The sequence below is a fragment of the Peromyscus leucopus genome, chromosome 1 (genome assembly GCF_004664715.2).
Source record: "Peromyscus leucopus breed LL Stock chromosome 1, UCI_PerLeu_2.1, whole genome shotgun sequence".
Classification (NCBI taxonomy): Eukaryota; Metazoa; Chordata; class Mammalia; order Rodentia; family Cricetidae; genus Peromyscus; species Peromyscus leucopus.
The window spans coordinates 168,361,889-168,375,925 of record NC_051063.1 but is presented as its reverse complement, the minus strand read 5'-3'; the positions used below and the strand labels follow the sequence as shown (position 1 = coordinate 168,375,925).

Below are 14,037 nucleotides of genomic sequence, written 5' to 3'. Positions count from 1 at the left end.
TGCGCAGCTTTCTCAGTACCACCCTCACCTGACCTCTATCTCAGAGCCCATCCTAAGGCCTCTCTACTCCCCAGTAATGTCTCTCTCCACCCCCACAGCAAGCCATGCCGGGGTGCTGCGGGCCTGGGCTCAGCATCCTTACCTTGGCAGGGGGCCCCTGGTCCTCGGGAGCGGAAGCCAGCTGGGCAGGCACAGTGGAATGAGCCCGCAGTGTTGTCGCAGCGGCCTGGCCCACAGGGTGGAGGCTGCTGGGCACACTCGTCCACATCTTCTTCACACGTCGAGCCCCGGAAGCCAGCCGGGCAAACACAGCGGAAAGAGCCGGGCAGATTTTCGCAGGCCCCGCGGCCGCAGAGGCCTGGGCTCTGGGTGCATTCGTCCACATCTGCATGGAGCAAGCAAGCCCCCGGGTCTCCAGCGTGATTCATGTCCCCCCCTCCACACACACACCATGCTACACTCTGTCTGAGCTCTCTCATCTTGTCTTTCCACCCTCCCCTATTCCTCCTTCCTGTCTTCCAACATTCTGACTCTCCATCCTCCACCAATCCTAGCAGAATTGTGTGGTGGGTTCCTGGAACTCTGACTCGCTGGTCCCCACTAATTGAGCTACATTTGTCTTCCATAACTCAGCCACCTTTCCCATTTACTTACATCTCTATCCCTTCTCCATCCTCCATAATCCAGCCCTTCTGTTTTCCATCACTCGGCCTTTCTCTCTGATCCAGGTCACTACATTTGGTTCTCCAACCCTGGTCTGCATCCCCAATCAGTAAGTCACTCTTTACCCCCTTGCTCAATTTCTCCAGCCTCATCGCTACATATGCACCCCTCACCTTACACCCTCTTTCCCTCGGTCCCCTCCCAGACCCTCACCCTGGCAGCTGGCTCCGTGCGGTGCTGCCTGGTACCCGGCGGGACACACACATAGGAAACTGCCTGGCTTGTTCTCGCAGCGCCCGCGGTCACACGGCGGCGGCACGCGCTGGCACTCGTCCACATCTGTGGGCAGAACCCAGAGACTAGTATGGGACAGACACACACAGTCCCTGAGTCCTGAGAGCTGTGAGGCCGAGGGGGCAGGACGGACAAGGAGGGGCGAAGCTAGTCTGGGGCGGAGCTAAGAAGGTAGGCGGAGCTAGAGTGGGTAGGCTTTAAAGCGAAGGCGGAGCTCGATCCTGGAGGTTAGTACAAGCCCTGGTTAGGACCACTGCTGAAAGCAAGATAGTGGGAGGGGACAGATTTGGAGAGGACAGGAACTGGGAAAGGACAAGAACGGGAAAGAAATCTTTGTGGCCCAAAGGAAGAAAAGGAAGGCAGGGACAGGGACAGAGAACGAACGGGCATTTTGGGGTGAGAGCTGGGGGTGGAATCGGGATCCGTAGTCAGGTTAACTGCAGAAATTGTAGAACTGGGACGGGGCCTGGAGGCGGGAGCTAGTCCAGGATACGGAGGGCGGAGCTAGTGAGAACAGAGCTTGGACAGGATTTGGACAAAAGCTGGGCCACAGGCACAGCAAGGGCCAGGTTAGATGCAGAGCAGGGATGGGGCCGAGCTGATCTTGGACCGGTGGCCAGGGCAGGACAGGGTGCTGTAATAGAGCTGGACCGGCGTGGGGAGGCGAAGGAGCAGCCGTGAGCTCTTCTGCAGTGAGAGCCGAGCAAAGACCTAAGAAGGGGTGGAGCCTGGGGCCCCGCCGGGCGGGATTCTCACCCAGGCACTCTGTAGCCCGCGGGCTCGCACGGAAGCCGGTGCCGCAAACGCAGCGAAAGCTGCCTGGTGTGTTCTCGCAGCGCCCAGGAGCACAGGGCATAGGCACGCGGCGACATTCATCTACGTCTGAGGGCACGAAGCAGCTAGTTACGTGGTGGCCAGGCAGAGGACTCTCCACCCCAGGCCCGGCTTCACTGAACGCCCTCTGCCTAGCTTACCTACGCAGCGAGTGCCCTGGGGGCTGAGCCGGAAACCTGGGTCGCACGCACAGGTGTAGCCACTGGGCCGGGGAACGCAGCGTCCAGGACCACAAACCTGGGGATTGCGCTGGCACACTCTGGAGGAAGGACCTGGGGGCGCCAGTCAGCCAGGTTCCCATAACTGAACTTCTTGTCCTTTCCATCCCAGAACAGTGCCCTTAGTTCCTTTAAAGTACCCGATGAGTGTCCCCTCAAGTGTAATCTTGGAGGATCATGTTGCCATTTACTCTGCTAGGGTCTCATCAGATCTGCCTGAACCCACCCACAATGACATTCACGTATCCCGTACTTCAGAGGTGTTTTCTTGAAACCTCTCACGATGCCCATTTTGTGGGATAAGAAATGGTCTCAGAATTTAACAGGCTCTGGTACCTGAGGGAGCCACTACCCAAACCTTCAGATTCTTCCCTCTCCTCATCCTTCCTCACATCTTTCGTCTTTCCCAACACCTTCACCCTGAAGCCTTGCCACACAGAAGTCACAGTATTTTGGCTACCACCCTCAGATTCCTACAGCACCTGATTCAGGACTCTCTGGACCGGTCCACTCAGGGGTGCTGGGCAGGGGAAATTCAGGGCCAGGTCGGGGTTCAGGCCGAGGCTGGGGTTCAGGCCGAGGCTGGGGTTCAGGCCGAGGCTGGGGTTCAGGCTGAGGCTGGGGTTCAGGCCGAGGCTGGGGTTCAGGCCTTGGCCGAGATTCAGGCCGCGGCCGGGGTTCAGGCCTGGGCCGAGTGGGCAGAAAGCCTGGTAAAGAAAGTATGAAGATCTAAATTTAGGAGTTCTTGCTTGCTCCTCCGCTCCGGGTCCTATGGACCTCGGGCAGCACCTGGAAAATGACATCTAGGATTCAGCTCACCTGCGGGTGGCCGAGCAGTGGCTGGTGGAGCACGTGGTTGAGTGAAGTCCACTCGAAGTGGATCCTGGCTCAGGGGTCTGGTGTTGTAGCGGAGGTCAGAGGCTGAATAGTGGTAACCAGGGCCAGCTGGGCAGATCTCCCGAAAACCCTCTGAGAACAAGACAAGGGAAGGTCGGGAGAGGAGACAGATGAGATCTTGTGAGTCGTGAACAGGCCTTCTTGGCTGGGAACAAAGCTTGACCTGAGATAGTGTCAAGAGTCTGGCTTATATGCTGGATGGAGCAGTGTTCGGCTAAAAAACAAAATGTTCTGGAAGCCAATGGTAGAGCCATGAGTGTTTTCCTTATTTGGGATGGTGGCAGAGAGTTCTGGTCAGCCTAACTTTAAGGTTATGTGACCCAGGAGTGGGTGTGACTAAGGAGAGAGGTGAAGCCCGGGGCTGAGTCCAGGACTATGAAGTGGTCAGCGGTTGCGAGTGTGACCAGGGCACTGCCAGGTTTGAAGGCGCTGAGCCTTAGAGACTGAGGCGGGGCCTATACAGAGTCTGTGTGTGTCTGTTCGGGAGGGATGGGTCGAAAGACTAGCTCACCTGAACCATAGGGGGGGCAGAGCTGGCAGCCGCGGCCCCAAGCCTTGCCCACACGGCTACAGCAGCAGATTTGTTTGGTGATATTTCGGAGAATGGGCAGCGAGCATCCGCCATCATGGAGCACTCGGTAGCAGGGCCCCTTCGCCTCCGAGATCACGTGTTGGGCTGGGGGATGGGAGGAAATTCTTCAGGGCGGGTGAGGAGTTCAGGGTTCTGGGAGGGGGATAGGGAAATGGTCCCAGGGAAGATTCAGTGGGTGGGTGCAAGGGACGTCGAGGGAAGCCTGGGGGAGGGATCTGAAAGACAGCTAAGAGTGCCCAGAGCTTGAAGAAGGGCATGAATGAGAACCTAAAATCAGAATCTGAAAGCTGTCTGGAGGCCAAGGGGTTGAGAGAATTTGGAGATATTAAAGGAACTCAAGATTCAGGGAGTCTGAGGGGCTTGGATGTCAAAGGTTTGAGGGCTGGAGGGGGGCGGTGTTCTGAAATCATCTCAGGGATCTGTCTGAAGGTCCAGGATAAATCTGAGGGGGACCTGAAAGTCTAGAAGGGTTTGGGTATCTGATGGGATTAAGGGGCCATGAATACTCTGGGATACGGTTTGGGATCCAGCTGCAGAACGCCCCTCCCGGTGGCTCACAGATACAGCTGCTTCGGGAAGAGTCCAGCAGGAAGCCGTCCGGACACACACACGTGTACCCGCCACGAGTGTTGGCACACTCCCCGTGTTGGCAACGCCCACCCGTGGCGCACTCATCCACATCTGCAAGAATCGAGGAAGTTTTTGGCAAGGAAGGGACTACATCCCTAGCGGCCCCGCCTCCCTCCCCTGCCGGGCCTTACCTACGCAGGACCCATTAACCCTCTCGAAGCCAGTTGGACATGGTCCATTTGGGCCATTCACTGGGTTGGGGTTCCCTGTGGAGAAAGGAGGGGTCGGGGCAGGGAGAGGTTGGCAGGAGACAACCAAGCAGCTTTGAAGAAAGATTAAGTGGGAAGGGCTAAAAGGAGTGAGCTGTGGTTTTAGTACCAAATCAGCCTCCCTTTGGCAGCTTAGGAAGTAACTTCGGAGGATCTAGAAATGCGTGGATGAGACCAAGGCACAGAAGCCGACTGAAAAGTGTGACCAAAATCAGAAAAATGGGGTAAATGGACTCAACGGTATTGAAAAAAAAAATCTAGACTAGACACGACCCCCATAACAAGGTAGGTATAGCTAGAATTTGTGACTGAGGTTTATCTGTGCCCGGAGGAGAGGAGGCGAGGTTTGGGGACGACCTGGGGCTTACCCAGGTGTTCCGAGCACGGCTGACAATCATGAACACCCCAGGCCAAGCCCTCCCCTCGGCAGCATACTTCCTGAGTCCGGAGCCCGGGCAGCGGCGACGCACACTGTTGGAGAAGTGATGCGTGAGCGCGCCCCCGCGCGGTGGTACGCTTTAGGGGGGTCCCCCAGCCCGCGGGCCTGGTCTCACTTCGCTTCCGCGCAATTCCCTGAAACAGTAACCGAAGCCAGAGGCGTCTGAGTAGCCGTCCTCGCGTGGCGCGCTCTGTGCCAGCACTGTGTAGGGCGCCGCCGCCTCGGCCCGGGCTGCCGCTTCAGCCCTGGCTAGGGCTTCAGGGTTCGCCTCTTCCCAGGGGCCCGACACACGTTCCACCTGGTGCACCACTACCGAGGCCTCCTGAGGGTGCTCCACGTGCACGCTCACCATCGATGCCACACCTGAGCAAGATGGACAAAGGGGTATGTCGACACGAGTTCTGCCTTGCTGGGGCTAGATTGGTGAGGTGAGCTGAGGACGGGTACTTGATATTTGGGTAGGTTTCTTGCCGGGGAGGGTGCTGTAATGTAATCAGGCCTGCAATTATCAGTGATTCTCCTGCCTCTGCACCCCGAGAGGTGGGATTACAGGTGGAAGCTTCCAAACCGGGCTTGGGAGGGTAGCAGAGAAGGCAACAGACTTGGCCAGAGAATGGTCAAGTTCCTGAAGTGAGAGTGGGATCAGAGGCTCTTTGGCTAAATTCTCCTCACCATGTTCGTCGTCGCGGTGATTGGCTAGTGGCATGGTGTACACGGAGCGGGTCAGGCCCGGCATGGCTGGGGCCGGGGGCCGGGCCCCCGAGGAATGCAATTGGCAGAATTTGCCAGCGAAATCCGGAGGACAGAGGCAACGGTCAGGCTTCACACACACACCACCGTTGTGACAGATCAAGGGGCATAGGTCTAAGGAGAAAGCAAGGACACACACACACACACACACAAAATCAGTGTTATGCCTGACGGACAGCCCTGCGTCGGGAACCCAAGCTAACACAGTCCCCAGAGCTGTAACTCGAGGCCCTCAAGGTACATTCATCCTACATCTCTCTACCTTAGGTGTCTTTTTTGTTTATTTGCTTTCATGTTTTGAGGTAGGGGCTAATGTAGCCCAGGCTAGCCCCGAAAACCCACTATATAGCCTTGCTTGAACTCCTGATCCTCCGAACTTTTGGGATAACAGCAGGATGCCACCAACACACCAGGCTTTTCTTTTAGCAGTCTTGTGGCCGACTATACAACTACACCGGCTGGGTCAAGTTGCGAAGCTATTACATAGTCTCGCCTACTAAGTGGGCTCACTCCGCCCCCGCCCGCTCTCTTCATTCTCTTTCCCATTTTCTTGGCGGAGTTCGGGCGTTCTAGCCCCGCCCAGACCGTGCTACTCCCGCCCACTGGATTAACTCCGCCCACCATAGCTCTCTTCGCCCAACCCAACACATCCACTCTCTGCCTCCTTCGCCGGAACCCAAGAAGTCCCCGCTTTTCCCTTTGGCCAGGCACTCCTTTCCAGTCCCGCCCACATGGCCTTCTACCTGAGATTGTGAACTCCGCCTGACCAAGGCACCTGGTAGCTTTAGTCCCGCCCACTCACTTTCCTACCTCTGATTTGCCCTAACTCACGCCCCTCCTACTCCTGGACCAGCTAGGAGACTTAGTCCAGCCTACTCCCTCAGACAGTTTGCAGTTTCAGCCTTTCCTCCTTGCCTTCGGTAGCACCGGGCGGGGCAACTAGCGGGGACGCGCCTCTGCTCCCCTCTGCGCGCCCTCTCTGGGCCCCAGGCCACCTCTGGGCGGGGCACTGCCAGCTGTGCGGCGGGTAAACAAAGAAAGGGGTGCAGCGGGGGCAGGGCGTCGTCTCCACATTCCGAACCCTTGGGGAGCCCCGGACTGCTGAGCCAAAGGAGGCCGGACGTGTCTTTCGAGGGCACCCCCCCTCCCTTCCTCCCCTGGGGCTGCCGAAAACAGCTGGAGACAGCTGCGCTCAGGGGAAGGAGGGAGCAGACAGTCCGGGCTGTCCGGGGAGGTGTGTGTGGGATTTTCTGAGCCCCAATTGTACAAAAGGAAGCACGGGATGGGGGTGGGGACGGGAAACCTCAATTTAGACCAGTCAGGGGACAGGCGTCCTCGGAAGCTATGAGCGTGGAGGCAGTACTCTGGGGTTAAAAAACGACCCAAGTTTTCTAGGAGGCAGGGAGAGGCTAGCTCAGAGTAAATCTAGGCTCTCAACTAAGAGTCTTTCAAGTCCTTTCGGAGAGTTGCCTAGAAAACAGGACTTTCTGGAGGCGGGGGTGTGGCCCATGTGAGGGTGCTGAGGATAAGGAGAAACGGAGCCTGGAAGTTTCCAACATATTCAGAGTCCCAAGATGCTGGGACCTTAGGATTCTGTGGAAAGTGCTACCCCTTCCTAGCTAAGGGGCTGGTTGCCCAGAGTTTTGATTAGTGGCTGTCTGTGATAACAGACAGATAACCGTCTCTGGAGTATTCTTGGGAGGATCCGTTGAGACCAATTCTGGGATTCTCTGACGATGGGAGTCCCAAGTTCCTAGGAAGAGGGTGGGACAGAACTTGAAGAGAGGAATCGGGAATCTACATTAGAAATAGAAGAAATTAAGAGACTATGTGGGGAGAGACTTGAGGGGAGGGCTGGAGGGGGAGAGTTATCTCCACTTAAGGCTTGTGCTTGAGGGTTTCTGGGGAAGTGGGAAGCCGTTGGGTGACAATACTAGAGTTCTCCAGGGAGGGGCGCAGCTTGGAGAAGTACCTCCAAAGACGGCCAGGCGCCCCTGGAGTGTGTGACCCGGGGTGAAGAGGGACCTCGGGATCCGGTGATCAGAAACCCGGATCTCCTGGTAGGAGCGTTAACCCTGGACTCCAGGTACCTTAACGAGGTTCTTTAAATGACAGTTCAAGAAGGGCTCAACTGAGAAGCAAGACTGCAAAAATGGCAGTGTCTCTGATAGGTAGAAGCCACCAAGGTTAGGGGCATTTCTTAGTGTCTTAAGTCATTCCGCTGCCTACTCTTGGCTTTGGATGCAGACCCCCCAGCTCAGGGTGCCCATACCAGGGGCTTACTACCAGATGGGCAAAGTTAACCTCATGTCCTAACACTGTTGGAAGAACAGGGAGCTGAGGACATCAGGGTCTTGACGAGGTCAGCCCGCCTTCACATGTCCCTCCTTGTGCCTCCAGGGGCTTGGCACCCGCCTGGGCACGGCGCCTGGCACGGGCGAGTTGGGGCTGGGCCGGGAGGAGTGAAGGAAGGAGGGAGGAAGGGGCGGAGAGAGGGAGTGGTAGCAGGCGGGGGCTCAGGCGGGAGATGAGCTCACGCCGGCCGGGTTGGGCTGGCTGGGGGCCAGCCTGGGCGAGTTCTCGGCGCCAGGGGCCCCACTCCCCATTCCAGAGGGCGTGAGGAGTGGGAGGCAAGTAAAACCCGACCCCCAGAGAACCATTCCACCCCCACACTCTGGGATAGCAGGTGGCGCGCCCTCCCGACCTCACCTGAACCCCAGAGTGCTCCCCTTGTCTAGAGGTGGCTGAAGCGCAAGCTCGTCCCTCCTCCCCCAGGGGGCGCCCTCTCCCCAGGCCTCCTATCTGAATATCTGTCGCACGTGGAACCGCAGTAACTCAGGTCTTGCCCGAAAGACACTGTCTTTTCTGGGCCTCCTGTCTCTTAGCTGTTCATCACAGACAATCCCATGCTGGACTATTCTCCCTCTCCCAAAGACAGACACAGAAACTTGAGACAAGCAGGGTCCCCCATGCGACCCTGAAACAGTCCCTGCTAACTTACTACGCATAATATCTGAATTTGGACCCCTTCCCAAAAGTTCCCAGGTCTCTCAATTCTGAGATCCCCGCCTTGACTGAAAGGGATGAAAGCCGTTCCCAGTCCGTTCATGGGGGACACCACGGGTCCTCGAAAACACTCATTGCTCCTGAAATCGGCGCCCCAGGGACCCACTCCCCAAACCAGGAATTCAGAGCCCCCCTTCCTCAAATACCCTCACACTCCCCAGCACGTCTGTACAAGGAATCTGATCTCCTGATCCCAAGGGCATTGTCTCCGGGGGTCCTCCCTCTGGGCACTCCTCCCTCGGGAGCACCACCCGGCACTCACAGGCGCGGAAGCCGGGTCCCCCCGGGGCCGCCCCGCCGGGCGCGCCGCTGTCCACGCTGGTGGTGTTGCGGGGCGCGCAGGTCGGGGTACAGCGGGAGCCGGTGGGCCCATGGATGCAACGCAGGCCGCACACGGCGGGGGTGAAGCGCACGCGGAGACGCTCTCGGGGTCGGCCCAGCGCGGGCTGCGGCCCCAGGGGCGCCAGCAGCACCAATAGCGACACCCAGAGCAGCCGCGCGCCGCCCGCCATGGCTGCAGCGCCGCGCTCCACCGCGCCGCCGCCCCAGCCCGCCCGAGGGGCCCGGCCGCACCCGCCCGCTCGCCCGCCCGCCCGCCCGCGGGGGAGGGCGGCCGCGCCCCGCTCAGCACCCCCCCCCGCTCCCTCCCGGGCGGCCGCGCGGGGGCGCGTGGGGCTGGGCGCTTAGCCAGAGGCGCGAAGGCTGGGCGCTAGATTCGCAGGGGGAAGGGGAGGGCGCCCCCTCTGCTCCCACCCGCGCTCCAACAAGTGGATGGGGCCCGCAGGGGAGTAGCAAGGAAGGGAACAGGTGGGGGCGGGCGGGTTTGCCCTCAGACAGAGTTGAATCCATACAGAGGAAATCCATCAGAGCAATGGGGGCCGCGTTTGGGGAGCCAACTAAAGGCTGGTCCTTTGACTAGGTACAGGGAAAAGGGATTTCATCCTAGATAGAAGACAAGGATGGCCATGTGGGCAGCGACATGGCACATCTGTGGGTGATGAGAAGGGTTGGTGCACAGGGCACATAAAGGAATTAGAAAAGCTGGATTCTGCAGAGGAGGCTATGAGGGTTACGCCTGAAGATGTTACATCAGGCCAAGACTCTACACCTGGTGGAAGAGGTCGGAATGGATGAAGGCAAGGGATGGGTTCAGGCTGTGGGTGGGGGTCCTCACATCTGGTCTGGGGCTCACATCTGGAAAACTTTAGGAAGGAGGGGATGCATCTGGGCTGAAGGCCACACAGGAGGAGGGGGCTTCTGAGGGTGGATGAGTCTATGGAGTGTTCTAGTCTGGGCTGTAGTAAGAAAAGGGCCAAGGGAGGGTCTGGCTTGTAAGAGGGGAAGGCCTCTGGCCCCCAGCCGTCCCGCAATCTTGGGCATTCTGTGCCCGGGCAGGCGCCAACCCGCACAATCGCTTTTGTTGTCTGGGCTGGTTCAGCCTCGCTTTCTGCTGGGCGACTTGCCCCCCTCTTCAGCCGCAGGAGCCCGGACGCCTGGCTTCCCGGCCCCACCCCGATGGGTCAGCGCCTTTGGCCTGCGTCTACTTCTGTCCCTGGCTCACCTCGTACTGCCGGACGCAGGGGTCCCTAGAGGTGGCCGCGTCCTGGGGAGTGGGGTGGGCTGAGCTACAAAGGGGGACTGGTTGGCGGCGGCAGCACCGTGGGAACCAGACGGCTTTATCTGGCCCGGAACCACCCCCCTCCACCCGCTTCGCGGAGGAAGGGCGGATGTTCTTACCCCGGGCCTGGCCGGCAGGGGCGCGATGTGGGGGCCTCCTTTTCAGCAATGCCCGGGCCCACGGCCCTCGGGGCCGCCTTTGCCTCAGCAGAGCTCGGGCCTCCTGCAAACTGGGTGGAAGGGGACGGAAGAGGCTGTCACCACTATTAAACTGGTCCCCTCACCTCAAGGAAAGGGGCCTCCTAAGCCAGAAGCATTTCTAGGGGTGGCTCTGCCCAACACTGCCCCCAGCCCTTTTATGGGGAGCAAGGCTTGGATGTTCTTTAGAGAAATACTTTCAGAGAAAGAACTGTGGGAGAGGAAAAAATAAAAAAGAGGAATGGAGAGAGAGGAGGAGAATTGAGACTTAGAAACGGAAGGGACATCACAGGGACAGAGAGATGAGGTGGATGGAAAGAAGAAGGGGGTGTGTGCACAGAGACGGAGCAGATGCAGAGGCAAAGACCCAGTGGTGAAGCTAGGCAAGGGAAAGAACACATAGAAACACAGTTACTGAAAGTGAAAGATCAGTGTGTGTGTGTTGTGGGGGGCAACTGTAGATGTCCCTGAGGGGAGATCCGGGAGTGGAAGAATCGTATGCTTACGTCAGCGGCTGCCAGTTGAGGGACACCTGTCTGTTCTCCGCGGGGCTGGGGCTGGGCACTGGAGGTGTTGGGGTCAGGCACCCCTGGAGACCTGTGCACCTGTCAGGTGGGCAGTTCCGGACCCTGCAAGAAGCTTCAGAGACAATCAGGGACTCAGTGGAGAACCAGGGAGGCTGAGCCTCTGTTGAATGCATCATTTCTTCATTTTGGATGAGGCTGGGGACGGAGGCCTCTCATCCCCCACCTATCATATCCCACGTGGAAGAACCCACCTCTGGTGCAGCGGCCCCTCCTAGGTGTCTGGCCTAGGCAGCAGCGACAGGCAGTAACGCTGTAAAGAGGAGAGTGGAAGCTGTTCAGACCCCTAGCGCCCCCAAACAAGAAGGCAGGGGTGGGTCACAGAAAAGAAACCCAGATAAGGCTTGAGGGAACTCCAAGCAGATAAGTTACTTAACTTGAGGCTCTTCTCCGCATGCCGTGAAACCAGAGGAGGCAAACTGGCCTAGACTTTCAGGAAAGGCCACAAAAATTTACATCTCTGTATCTTATGAAATTCACCACCACCATCATCATCATCATTATCATCAATCATCATTATTCGAGAAAGATTCTCATTATGTAGCTCTGGTTGGCCTCGAACTCATTATTATCATTATTTTGAGACAGCTCATGCATGGTAGCCCTGGCTGGTCTAGAATGTACTGTGTAGCCCAGGAAGTCCTCAAATTCACGACAATCCTCTGCTTAATCCCCTCTAATGCTAAGGTTATACACGTAAGCCACTACGCCAGAGTTAACATGATTTTAAGAAACATTCAAAGGAGATTTTTAAGTGCATCATCTCCAAGTCCTGATTGTCTGGGACCTAGAACTCCGCCCACTAATTCGTCGCGAGTCGGGACTCAGCGGTCATCCTGAGCCTGGCCGATAGGTGGCGCCACATACACAGACCTCGGCAGCTTTGCACCGCGGTGTCTCCTTAGACTGCGGGTCCAGCTCAGTGCTGAGGTGGAAGGGGACACCGAAGTCTAGGATTGGGAATCCTGAGGCCCCACTCCTCTCCGGTTCCCGCCTTTTCAGGCTGAACGTCCCGGGACCAGCGTCTCCCGGCCCTTGGGCTTCAGCGTCTGAGGGGAAAGGGTCTTTCCTGGACATGTCTCCGCTCCACAGGGTCTCAGCGGTCGACCCTTCAGCTATACTGCCAAAACGTCCCAACCCAGCCCCCCCCCGACAAGTCCATTATTCCCAAGTTAAAGGGGGGCGAGGAATGAAGGTGCACGTTCAGGCCTAGAGAGAACAACCCTGGAAGATGCTGAGAAAGGGAATCCAATGCCCAAACCCATTCCAGATGAGTGGGGTTCAGTGGGGTAGGAAGCCGCCCCGGGGGAGCCTCCGAGACCCCCCAATCCGGTCGCCATCCCTCCCGCTTTTTCTCCAGGTTAACCCCTTCCCAGTCCCGCCCTCTGCGCGGCTCGGGTTACTAAACGCATTCCCAGAGACCAAGGGAGCGGAGCCCGCGGCCTTTGTAACGGAGCGCGGGGCTGCCAGGCGCAGGGGCTGCCAGGCGCAGGGCCGGGGTTCTAGGCAGACCGTCTCCTCCGATCCTGTCACCCGCAGACGAGATAGGTGCCTGTTACCCCCAAGTTAATAAACTATCCTGGATCTCGCCACCAGATCATTCGTAATTCATTCAATCCGGATGAGCTCTGATCTCAGCAAACCAGAGCATCCGAAAACCTGAGGATCCCCTACATAGGTTCCCCCAGGCCCCCTGCCAGCGGCCCATTCACGTCTTCCTAATCCATTAGAAGAATCCAGAAGTCCTTTCCAATTAATCCAGCGCCCCTAAAACCCAGAACACGGCTATTTTTCTTTAAGATCTCACCACAACCTTCCAGCATCCTATTTTCTTGAGGACTCAAGAAACGTGGGGAGCTCCAGGCTAGTTCAAGGGCCCCACCCATCTCATTCTAAGACAACTCGAAGCCTTACCGTGGTAACAACTGGGTTTCTCTCCCCCAATAAACTTGAGAATTGGCTGGAGCCTTATCCATCCCACCACCCTGGAGGGATCCCCTTCACATTCTCAGCACTTCTCGAATTTTAACGCCAGCAAAATAGGGACTCCTAATAGATCGAAGAGCTTTTTGGCCGTAGCATCCTACCAAAAACATTTGCTTTGTAGTCTCCTAAATCTGAAGGTCTTGCTCCTCTGGGACCACCAGACTTACTGGGTGCAGCATGCACGAGGAAGAAGAGTCTGCAGTGGGCTTACCCAGCCTGGTGGCCCGGGACCACCGTGTCCTCGACGGCCTGGCTAGAGCTGGGGGTGGGGCTGGGGCTGGGGCCGCTAGCAGAGGTGGCGGCTGAGAGCAGCAGCAGCAGGAGGAGGGGGCGGTGGCCACCGAGGCCAGACCGGCGCATCCTGTCGGGTGCAGAGTCCGGCTCCGGGAGGGCAGCGTGTCCAGTGGGTCCGGATCGGCCTGGCCCCAGCCCCGCCCCCTCCCCCGCCCCAGCCGGAGGCCGACTCACTTTCTCCACCGTGCAAGCCTGGGGCTGTGAAACTTCCCGCCAATCAGATCCCTGCGCTGCCAGAGCTCTGAGAGAGGCCAATCGGTTCGCGACAGGGGAGGGGCTACACGGACAGGTGCCGGGCGGGGAGTTCTCCTGGAGGTGGGAGGATTTCAGAAATCAGGTACTGACTGCGGAAGATTCTTGAGCCGGAGGGACAAAAGTGGTTGCCACCGAGATGGATGCGCAGGGCGGTCCAGGTCTTCTAAACTGGGCTTAGACTAGTAGGCCTCACCCCTCACTCAGCGCTGGGGGATTCTGTTAGAATGTAGCTGTCTGGCTAACGGAACTGATAGTTCCCCAGGTACCCACCTACCTAGCAAGAGACCAGACTCTGCTGATGCTCCAAACGTGGTGGCACTCCCCAGGGTGAGGCAGGGAGATCCTGAGTTCCAGGCCAGCCTGAGCTACATACTGAGCCCGCCCTTCCTCCTCGGCCACCCCAAATCTCGAAGAAACAAGAATTTAGTATTGGAGTACCAATCTCACATTCAACCCAGGTGTCCCCTCCGTCACCCACATCAAGCCTTCCAGACAGAGGGCCCTTTCCCAA

General features: G+C 58.0%; 1 protein-coding gene across 4 annotated transcripts in view; it reads right to left on the bottom strand.

The window, feature by feature from the left end:
* Ltbp4 (latent transforming growth factor beta binding protein 4) overlaps positions 1-13,377 on the bottom strand; it is a 33,778-nt gene extending 20,401 nt beyond the window's left edge. For 2 of the 4 annotated variants that reach the window (XM_037201100.1, XM_037201103.1), the window contains exons 1-16: positions 13,189-13,352; positions 11,186-11,244; positions 10,914-11,046; positions 10,330-10,439; positions 5,449-5,640; positions 4,892-5,139; positions 4,706-4,808; positions 4,260-4,334; positions 4,057-4,179; positions 3,418-3,582; positions 2,829-2,978; positions 2,492-2,716; positions 1,932-2,063; positions 1,714-1,839; positions 877-1,002; positions 143-385 (exon numbers count right to left, since the gene is read on the bottom strand). In XM_037201100.1, the coding sequence (XP_037056995.1) occupies positions 143-385; positions 877-1,002; positions 1,714-1,839; positions 1,932-2,063; positions 2,492-2,716; positions 2,829-2,978; positions 3,418-3,582; positions 4,057-4,179; positions 4,260-4,334; positions 4,706-4,808; positions 4,892-5,139; positions 5,449-5,640; positions 10,330-10,439; positions 10,914-11,046; positions 11,186-11,244; positions 13,189-13,337 (2,359 nt within the window). In that variant the 5' untranslated portion in view covers positions 13,338-13,352. Of the gene's footprint in view, positions 1-142; positions 386-876; positions 1,003-1,713; positions 1,840-1,931; positions 2,064-2,491; positions 2,717-2,828; positions 2,979-3,417; positions 3,583-4,056; positions 4,180-4,259; positions 4,335-4,705; positions 4,809-4,891; positions 5,140-5,448; positions 5,641-8,854; positions 9,144-10,329; positions 10,440-10,913; positions 11,047-11,185; positions 11,245-13,188 lie in introns of those variants that run through there. The other 2 variants (XM_028855044.1, XM_028855045.2) reach the window with 2 other exon arrangements.
* Positions 13,378-14,037: the final 660 nt, after the last annotated feature.